Raw genomic sequence first — 10,982 nt, 5'->3', positions numbered from 1 at the left:
AGCTCTCACTGCGTTGGTAGACGAAAGGATTCCATGCATGCCAGAGGAGTCGGATGTGTTATACCACAGGTTGGTGCTTCTGTCTGCACATAGTGGATGGACCAAACCTTCCTTCCACTCCCTGACCCTGCACCAATACAGTTCACTGTCAGTCTGTAAGAGGTTAGAGATGAGCAGAGAGGACTTGGGGTCAGACACTTTCACTCTGCCCCTCAGCTCCTCAGGTAATTGCACAGAGGCGTTGTCAGAGTCCAGAATCAGAACATCTCCCTCCAGATCTCTACGACAGTACCATTGGACTCTGTAGAGCTTTGTGGTGTTAGGAGCACAGACTAGACTGTGACTGTGTCCATCTGAGAACGTCCCATTTATGGGATCCAGGTCAGTGCAAACTAAAATCTGGTGGTGTGTTAGCATCTGGTGCAAACTCACTGTGAGGCACTGGTAAGTCCCTGTGTGCTGGGATGACAGAGAGGGAATGATGAGGGAGTAATTCCCTGTTAGGCTGTCAGTCATCATGTCTGTCCTCTGACTATTTTTCCCTTGGGTCATGTCGCCTAGTGGAGTTTCCCAGAGTGCATCTTGTCGGTTCGATATACAGGGGAGAGTCACTGTTTCATCTGGCTTGAGGACTCGATACTCAGGCTCAATCATTAGAAAAATTGTCTGGTAGCTGTAACATCGATCTCCTTTTGAAATGACACAAGTGAAATATCCTTCATCATTTGTTAAGATTTTAGAGAAGTAAAGTGAAAACCCGTTGTCCAAGACCTGCATTCTGGTCTTCAGATCACCAGGCAGAATCTCTAAAGACGAGTCAGTATCCAAAACAAAGCTTGTTGTGGCTACTCCGTTTGGTGATTGATGTCTGTACACTTGCAGTACACTGTTGTAATCCTTTCTACACTTGATTTCTGTCCTACCTCCAGAGGGCACTTCGATGATCTCATCAGATTTGTCTTAGTACAAACCGTCAGTTGAAACCTGACCTGGTCTGTGAGCTGCCCACCATTCCAGCATTCAGTCTTGTAGTCGACACTTTCGGATTCTCTTAGGGCTTATAGAACATATGAGGATATCAAGTCAAACCCAATTCTTGTTGTGTTCATCAGTAAAATGCCCCCCTCTCTTGTTGACTTGTAGAAAACGGGTCGCTTGAAACAGAATGTCTTAAAATGAGCAGCAGTATTCTGTCTCAGTATTGAGGGCAGCAGTGACCAGTGGGAGGACCAGCAAAACGACGACTTGACAGATGGCATCCATTCTCCTTGTCTTTCCGTCTGTCTCTCTGTGTGAGATTGAGTCTCTGACAGCCCTAATCTACAGCTCATCATCTGTACGTCATCTCATAACTTCCTCTGCTCTTACCGGGGTGGTGGATTTTCAGAGGTTGTTAGATGGTGTGAATGATAACACCACTTTCTCATAAACATTAGTGTGGACATTATTCAACATGATCTTAATAGCCTAGTTTATTTTGATCAACTACATTATGAACTTCTAAGTAGAAAGTTTGGATGGTGATGATGATGAATAGTTCAGATTAGCATGTCCTCCATCTACTGGCCTAGAGGGGCTTGGGAGAGTCAACAACAGGGGGAGGGGGCAAGGTAGAGGCAGGTTGAGAGGTGTGTGTATGTGGTGTGTGCGCGTCCATGTGTGCATCTGTGTGTGTGTGTGTGTGTGTTTGTGTGTGTGGATCAAAGGTTCCAGGCTGACAGCGCAGCGGTGCGGTGTCACACAGCCGTTCAGGAATGTACCGAGGCACAGGGATGTGCAGCTAGAGCCTCATTAGCAACCCCACCTCCCCACCGCCCCTCCCAGCCTGTCAGGGCACGTTAGCCACAGCCTGCCACAGTCACACAGGGGGAGAGGCTGCTTCCTGTGGAGGGTTTCCTGTCTGTCTGTCCACCCTGGGCCCGCAGCAGGAGGCCCAGCAGGCCTAGCTAAGGCCCACTCTCAAATTACACCTTCGTTCCCTACTACGAAGGGGCAAATCTTAACTACCATTTCATTTTTACTTAGTCATAATGTCAATGGCAGACTAAGTGCAAATGATGGAAGTTAAGGAGTTAGAATTTGCCCCATAGTGCACTACCTCTGACCAGAGCCCCATAGAGCCCCATAGTGATCGGGTCGATAAAGTAATAAAAGGTAGTGCGTTATGTGGTGAATAGTATGTCAGGCGTAGCTAAGGCCTAGTCTCAAATTACACCTTCAGTCCCTACTACATAGTGCACTACCTTTGACCAGAGGAGGCCTAAAGTAATAGACCCCTTTCCAGTACACGACACACTGACGTCATGCACAGATGCACGTGACTCTTGGCTGCAGTAAGAAACTATCGTCATATGCGCCCATTCAACATAGCCTAGATTTAAGTTTTTATTACTTCTAAACAAAATAACTTTTTGGGGTTCTCATACGCTTACAATTATGTTTTGATACTTGCTTTAACAGTCGCTAAGATTATATTTGGTTGTGATCTTTGCAAAATAACTATTTTCGATGCTCATTGACATTGACAACGAGCCATTTTACTGGTTGAAGTTGAAGTGTTTTTTAAGTATAATGCAGTTGATTTACGATGATGACACAAACATTATATTAAGCAGGACAGTCATACGAGCCTTAAAATCCAATTATAATCCAAAAGTAGTGTGAAATGCATTTATAAACAACATGTAAATAGAGGATTTATTTTCTGCCGTTCTATAAGAACGCCTCCGTGTTCTGCCATCAACTTGCACACATCGCCCTTGTGCGACAATGTTTACAAACACAGAAAGGGGTATATGGGGTCAAAAGTAGTGGACTATGATAAGTCCTTTGGAGTCCTTTGGCAGAGACACTAGTCGACTAGCAGACATTCAGTGGGCACATGTGAAATATCACCCTATTTTCTACAGCGCACCACTTTTGATCAGAGCCCCATAGTGCTCTGGTAGTAGTTGTAGTAGTAGTGTAGGGTATACAGTGTCATCTGAGAGGAGTACCCTTTCACACTACTGAGCCAAACCAAGCTGAGCTGGCCTCGTTACGCATCTACCCACCATAGTTGCCAGAACCATGCTGGAAAGGACAATGTGAAAAGCCAGTATAGTTTGGTTCGGTATTGTCACCTGTAGTCTGTGTCGGTGTTGTAACAGAGCGGACCACTCCTCCTCGCCAGGGCTCATCTGCCACGTGCGGCCTGGTCCCAAGCAGCCCGGCGAGGGTTCAAGGGTCAGCCTGCGGTGTCCTTTCTCACTGTACTCACAATTAACCTCCGCCGACCCGGCCTCAGCTTCCTCTGTTTTCACACGGCGGCTGAGTGATGAAGGTCAGGAAAGGGAAATATAAAACAGTTTAGAGCAGCACAATGCTACAGTGGACCCTGTTGACCCGCCCAGCACCAAGCCGACCCCCGGCTATCCAAACAATCTGAACCAGCGGCTGCTTGACTCTCTCTGTCCCTCGCTCTCACTCCCCCATCCCTCCCCCCCTCTCTCTCTCTCTCTCTCTCTCTCTCTCTCTCTCTCTCTCTCTCTCTCTACTCTCTCTCACTCTCCCTCTCTCTCTCTCTCTCTCTCTCTCTCTCTCTCTCTCTGTGTTAGGGGTGTTAGTGGGCCACACTACTATCACAGTAGAATCAAGCTCTTTTCTTCTCTTCAGACCATTGGCCCTGTTATTACAGCCCTGCACCACTTTCTTCCCTCTCCTGTTTATTTGAACGGCCCTTACTGGTCAAATATTTGTGTTTGGACCTTGTATATTTTACCATATTATGTTCAACGGAAGATGGAATATGTAGAGATGATCCTTCCTCATGGTCCTTAGTGTTAGGTCGTAGATCGTAGGTGAGGGGGGGACTGGTTTTTCACTCCGGGTAAGAGAAGGCATAAGCCTCTCTCACAACTCTCACAGGGCCATGTTAACTGAAATCTGTCATTGATTTGTGCTTGATTACATGTTTTGCATCCATGTGTTAGAAACTCATAGACTATGTAGACTATAAATATAGGCTGCCCAGTTTACCCTGATGCTGTACTTGTAGGACAATCATCTCCAGCTTCCAATTGGCTCATTCATCCCCCCTCCTTTCCCTTGTAACTACACTACATGACCAAAAGTATGTGGACACCTGCTCTTCGAACATCTCATTCCACAGAATCGTCTAGAATGTCATTGTATGCTGTAGCATTAAGATTTCCCTTCACTGGAAGTAAGGGGCCTAGCCCGAACCATGAAAAACAGCCCCAGACCATTATTCCTCCTCCACCAAACTTTACAGTTGGCACTATGCATTCGGGCAGGTAGCGTTCTCCTGGCATCCGCCAAACCCAGATTCGTCCGCCGAACTACCAAATGGTGAAGCGTGATTCATCACTCCAGAGAACGCATTTCCACTGCTCCAGAGTCCAATGGCGGCGAGCTTTACACCACTCCAGCCAACGCTTGGCATTGCGCATGGTGACGAACAGTTATTGTGCTGACGTTGCTTCCAGAGGCAGTTTGGATCTTGGTAGTGAGTGTTGCAACTGAGAACAGATTACGCTATGCGCTTGTGTGGCCTAACACTTCGCGGCTGAGCTGTTGTTGCTTCAACTTTACAATAACAGCACTTATGGTTGACCGGGGCAGCTCTAGTAAGGCAGACATTTTACGAACTGACTTGTTGGAAAGGTGGCATCCTATGACAGTGCCAAGTTGAAAGTCACTGAGCTTTTCAGTAAGGCCGTTCTACTGCCAATGTTTGTCTGTGGAGATTGCATGGCTGTATGCTCGATTGTATACACCTGTCAGCAACGGGTGGGGCTGAAATAGCCGAATCCACTAATTTGAAGGGGTGTCCACATACTTCTGGTTATGTAGTGTATTCCCCAGGTCGTTGTTGTAAATGAGAATTTGTTCTCAGTCAACTTACCTGGTAAATTAAGGGTTAAATAAATAAAATACAAAGTAGTCTACACTGATGCTGTACTTTAGGTAGAAATGCAAGAGCCTCGCCCTCAAGTTCTCTCTCTCTCTCTCTCTCTCTCTCTCTCTCTCTCTCTCTCTCTCTCTCTCTCTCTCTCTCTCTCTCTCTCTCTCTCTCTCTCATTCTCTCTCTTGCTCACTCGCTCTCTCTCCATTTCTCCTTCAGGTAATGGTGAGGACTTTGCCCTCTACCCCTCTGATGTCCTGGATGATGTGTGTGTGTCGGATGGAGACCCCACGGCACCACCCTCGGCCCCCCCAGCAGAGGATCCCCCCTCCCCTGGCTTCTCCGCTGACGATGACGCCTCTCCCCAGGAGCCGTCCCCCTTCCACTCTGCCCTCTACATGCCCCAGGACGAGCTGCCCATTCCCCCCGATTTCCAGCTGTGCCAGTCGGACGTCCCCGGTGTCGGTGGCGGCCTGGGCATCTGGGCACGGAGGACGGTGGACGTGGGCGAGCGCTTCGGACCGTACGTGGGCGAGCAGCAGGCTTGGCTGAGAGACCCCACCCAAGGCTGGGAGGTAGGAGAAGCACTTGCTGTTTATTGTCTGAACAGGGGATTCTCTTCTCTCTGTTCACTGTTACGGAAGGAGTGGTCAAGGGAGGGATGGAGGGAGGACTGCGGGTCCGAGTTCTTCTGGTAACTTTGTTTCTGCCTCTATGTTGGTCTCTGGGATTGAAGTGTCCCAGTTGCCATGGCGTTTGTTGCTGAGTGATGTCATCTCACCTCAGCCCAGTCCAATGGGGTAACAGAACGCGCCCCCCAGGCTCCCCTCTACGGTCTGCTCTCTATGCTCTTAACTCAATGAAAATGAAAAGCTATAAATCCCGTCTTTAGCCCCGGTTAAAGACCCACAGCGGCCATCGGCCAATCACAATATTGGCCAGGCCGCGCACACAATCGAAGACTGGGGTCACAGGACAAGGTCAGATGTTAGGAGGTCAGGTGCGGCCTCTGTCTGTGTCAGCCCATGTCTCACTTTACGGAGGGGGAGAAGGTTGAGGTCATAAAGGGTATCAGTCTAATTGAGATCCCCCTAAACAGATCCTCTCCTCTCATTTCGGGTTGAGAGACCTCCTCCTCCTGCGAAAACACTCCGAAGTATTTGTCTTTCTGTAAGACAGCACCAGAAACACCATGCATGACTATCTACTGGTTAACTAACTAACTAACAAACAGTCAAACAACAATCACAAGATAACATCAATGCCTTTTTGATTGATAAAATCAAGGATGTAGACAAAATGAAAAAAGATGATCTAACACTGGTACACTATCATAACCTACAGAAGTCTCCCAACCCATAAGCCCAATTTTACGCTGGCTGACTCCTTAGTGTTGGTCGAATATCTGCTCTGGTCTATATAAATAGTTTGGGTTTGGATTTGGTTTGGATGGTGGAACGGTGGTCATGGTTAGACTTGCATCATCGACCATCAGGTCTAACTGAGAGGGTTTGGCTCTGACAGGACCAATAAATGGTTTCACTCCCACCGTACGTTTCTGTTCCAAGCAGCAACTTTTTGTTCATTATTTACTTCTACCATGAGACTCAGCACATCAATTGCCCTAATAGCGAAATGAAATCCACTCTCTCTCTCGCATTCTTGTTATTTTTTTGATTTTTTAAAAACATTTCGTTAACATTGGGTTTTAATATGATTTTAAAAGTATCTGTCTCTCCCAGAGAGAGATTTACGGCTGGTTGAACAAGCTCAGGGAAGGAAATAAAGGAAAAAGGTTTCATGAATTTGAATCTGTTGGTAATTTATGGGGAGCTTGAATAATATGTATTTAAAAAGGAGCTGAGGATTATGGGAGGAAAGATGGGATGGCCGGGGAGGCAGCACTGTATCATTATGTTTAATTACTTCACTGACAGCGGCCCATAACTCTTTCCATTAAGTAAATAAGTTGTAAAGAATTTATGATGAAATGCCACATTATTCAGAATGGATATTCAGTGATGACATCCCTGCATTAAATATGGTAAACGCCATTAAGTCCCCCTCCATAGACAGCCTTGCTCGCTCCCTCCGCCCGCCCCCCATCACGCGCCCGCAAACTGTCAATATGCCAATAAGCAAGAGGGTCTGTAAAAAAAAAAAATTGATTTGGTAAATGTGAGTTAAGATAGATCTGTTTGCTTTCATCATCAATTCTGCGCTGCGTACCGGGGTGATGTCACCGACCAGGGAGCGATAAAGCGGTGGCGCCCATCTGGAGCGATAAAGCCGTGAGCGCCCATGACAGACCAGGGGGAAGTTTGTCACCAGGGAGGCCAGTGCTCCACGCCATCACCATAAATTTGGGCATTATTCATAAAGGAATATAGTGAGTTATAGCAGAGATGCTTTATGAATACAGGAATGGTGAGTTATGGGTAAGATAGCTTCAGTAAATAAATGAGAGAGCCAACATGTTTGTCAGGGCTGGAGTTCCTTCTGCTTCTCACTGAGGGCACAACAAGCCCCACCAGCCAGGCCAGGTGTGTGTGTGTGTGCATGTCTGTCTGTGTGTGTGTGTGTGTGTGTGTGTGTGTGTGTGTGTGTGTGTGTGTGTGTGTGTGTGTGTGTGTGTGTGTGTGTGTGTGTGTGTATGTCTGTGTGTGTGTGTGTGTATGTATGTCTGTCTTTTTTTCGGTATTGCTGTTGGATTTGATCAAGTTTATCACTGTTAGATTGAAAATCTAAAATAGATCAATAAAGGTATAATGTATGTAACGCTGGTATTATAGAAGTATATTGCATATATTGTAACATAAATTGTGTCTGTAATTTATAGGAACAATAACAGGATGAGAGACATACTTTTTCACGCGGTGATCCTTTTCCGCCTGGATACTCACCACTAGTCCATATTCTTTTCTTGAGCCGTGGGGCACATTGAAATTCAAACACTGTTTGTGTCCGTCCTCCTTAGCTCACCCCACCAGCAACAATGAGAGAGACGGCCCAGCGAGAGAGAGAGTTATCCTCCAACTCAATGAGTCTCCCGCCTCATCACACTGGCCCACGGGGTTATGGGTCCGGTTCAGAGACAGGAGAAAGAAGGGTGCCTCCCTCTACGGGGGGGGTTGACTCAGGGTCTTTGTGCATCTCTTGAGTGGGGGGTGGGAGGAGGGTCGGTGGTGTGGTGTGGTGGAGATTAGAAGTGCTGGGTGAATGGGGTGTCGAGGATTAGGTGGTTTGGTCTGGTCTGGGCCTGCTTTCCTGGGCCTGCCTGCCTGGCTGTCTGTTTGTCTGTCTATCTCCTGAGACTGAGAGGCACTCCTCCAGCACAGGGCACAGTAAGGAGGGGAGGGGGTGCGTGGAGCCTCTCTGCTGGTTGTCATTCAGATACCATTCAGATACCACGTCAAGATCGACAGGCAGGCAGACACGACCAAGGAGGGCGGGAGGGAGGGAGAGCTTTAGGCAGGTTGGGCTCAGGAGAGGAGAGGGGCAGGCCGAAGAGGGCGTGTATTTTGTGCGCGGATAAGCCGTTGTCCTGAATGAATGCAGATGTCTCCTGACTGTCCCCCTGTCCTGTGTCTCTGACGGCCTGTCACCTCTGTCACCGGGGGAGAAAGAAGCAGAAAGAGCCCAGTCTCACTCCCACCCAAAGGGACCCTTAATCCGCTAGCCTCAGCCTCTTTGACTGTCCCAGAGATGGACCCACACTGCAGCTTAGAGTGCCTGCAGCCACTGGGGTGGGATGAACCTCTCTGTCATTCACCAGCTTTCAATGGACACACACTCTGAGACTCTCTCTCTCTCTCTCACACACACAAGTACTTAGACATTCCAAGTAAGGTGGCCTGGCCTTGGGAACGATCTGAAAACAAAGTATCAGTGTATTGTCGTAGTCTTAATCCAACAACAGTGAAGTCATTACAGCACATTTTCTACTTTCCTTACTACTCCCACTAAACGATTGCTAAATGGTGTCGTCGTGGTTGCACTTATAAGATGCACTCCGAGTTTCAATGACCGTTGCCGCGTATAGCGTTAATGAATTGTAAAGTGGCCAAAAAAGCTAATTGAAATCTGTGGCGGCGTGTGGAGAGTGAGGCTGAACGTCAGGTCACAATCGAGTAGCCAGTGTACTGGAGTCAGTGGTGACCTATTAGCCCCCATCCATCAATATATTCCTCCCTCCATCCCTCTATCCTTCCATCCCTCCATCACCCCATCCCTCTCAGAGCCTGGGGGTCGAGGTTGTACAGGAACACTGCTACTGAGCACACGTATTGTTTATAGACGCCTCGTTATCACACAGACACCTAATTAAACCTGGCTCTGTGTCCTGGTCTTAGGAATGGTGAGTGTGTGTGTGTGTGTCCGTGTGCGTGTACGTGTGTGTGTGTGCATGCATGCATGTGTTCGTGCACTTAGTGAGTTAGTGAGGGAAGGGGGCTCCGTTGTTCCAGTGCAGCCTGCAGCACGGCTGTGACTGTGGCCCTCTGCGTCCCCCCCTCCACCAACCTGCTTTGTGTTGGAGGAAATAGAGCTGTGCCCAGCCACCCTAATCAGCTTACAGCGCTAATTCAGCCCCAGCTCCAGTGCCTCAGCTCCAGCCCCATCTCCAGCCCCTGCCACAGTCCCCAACCCAAGTCCTAGCTTCAGCTTCTACCAGGCAGAACACATTACCAACCTCCTCCATCCCTGCATTCTCCACCTATCCACCATCTCCACCTCTGCCTCTGCTACAGGTGGGGGCCACACATCACCCTTCCCCGTTTACTTGGAGTGTGCTCCATCTTATCAAACAGGCCTTGTGGGGTGTGTGTGTTTACAGTGTGTGTGTGTGTGCGTATGTGTGTCTGCATCTGCGTGCATGCCATTGTCCACTCTGTCCCCTGTTAGGGCGATGAGCGTCCCTCCAATGTGGCTGGAGGTTGATTGTCTTGGAGAGATGGTGTCTATTCAAAACAAGAGAAGTTGGGGGTCTTTCTCCCTCACGCTCATGTGATTAGTAATCCCTTTCTTTGGTCTAATCTGTGGTGTTTGGTGGTGGTGGAAGGGGAGCTTGGGGGAGAGGACTGTTATTATTGATGTTCTAATCTCGTGTGAGAGGAGTGAGGAAAGTCGAGGCACATTCAAGAGTGAGAAAGAGAAAGAGAGAGAGAATTCCGCTCCACGAGAGCACTGAGTGTGCATTCCAGCTTGTCTTTAGGCCCCTTCTCTCTTTTAGTCCAAGATAAAAAAAATAACTTTACAAATGAACGATTTCCCCCCTCTCTTCCTAGCCCTCTCCTCCCTCCCTTTCCTTCTCTCCTCCCTTCTCTCGCCCTCTCTCTGTCTGGCTGTGGTATCCCAGCAGGGAGGGGAAGCTAGGTTAACTAATTGAACAGGGTCAGAGTGAATTGCAGCAGGACAAAGACTGGCATTAGTGGCACAGCCAGAGGAAGGTGGACCCACGGCAACAATGCCAGGTGAAGGAGGGTGTGGATGGGGGTGGGGGGGGGTAGGCTAAGGGGTCAGGGGTCACAGACCTTATTAGATCTCAGGAGAATAGGGGGACGTGTTTGGGTGGCTGGGGGATGGGGGATGGGTACTCAGCTTCTGAACGGCCCACTCAGGCCAGACAAGCGTCTGCACACCGGATGCCCCATACCAGGCCGCACAACATATCCTATAGGAAGGCCAAAGGATATGCACAGAGCTTAAGTGAAACACAATGACCTATGTCTGTCTATAGGTTTGTCTACGTCATGTCTCTATAGGTACAATCTCTGTTGGTTGATTCTAAAAACAGGTGCCATTCGCTCGTATCTTAGCAATTAAGTATAAATGGTAATTCTGCCTTATAAGACATGCTATAAGACATGCTATAAGACGTGCGGGGATACGTCCACCCAGCTCACAGATACCTTATCTAGGGGCTCCCTTTAAACACACTGCTGATTGTTTCCAAATGGACTCCTGGTGGGGGAGAGAGAAAGAGAGAGGAGAGAGAAGGGGGGGGGGGAAGATTGAAAGAGAGAGTTTGTGTGTGAGAGAGAGAGAATGAGAAAGAGAGAGGGTGCGTAGAGGGAGA

The 10,982-nt window shown here is 48.3% G+C and overlaps 1 protein-coding gene across 16 annotated transcripts in view; it reads left to right on the top strand.

Moving 5' to 3' along the window:
* Nucleotides 1-10,982, top strand: part of LOC121567563 (histone-lysine N-methyltransferase MECOM) — a 160,205-nt gene that overhangs the window by 55,591 nt on the left and 93,632 nt on the right. For all 16 annotated transcript variants that reach the window (XM_041877730.2, XM_041877727.2, XM_041877726.2 and 13 more), the window contains exon 2: nucleotides 5,126-5,481. In XM_041877730.2, coding sequence (XP_041733664.1) covers nucleotides 5,126-5,481 — 356 coding nt within the window. The remainder of the gene's footprint in view (nucleotides 1-5,125; nucleotides 5,482-10,982) is intronic.

This window comes from Coregonus clupeaformis, chromosome 6 (genome assembly GCF_020615455.1).
Source record: "Coregonus clupeaformis isolate EN_2021a chromosome 6, ASM2061545v1, whole genome shotgun sequence".
Classification (NCBI taxonomy): Eukaryota; Metazoa; Chordata; class Actinopteri; order Salmoniformes; family Salmonidae; genus Coregonus; species Coregonus clupeaformis.
The sequence above is the reverse complement of the archived record's forward strand: the minus strand, read 5'-3'. Positions and strand labels throughout refer to the sequence as shown.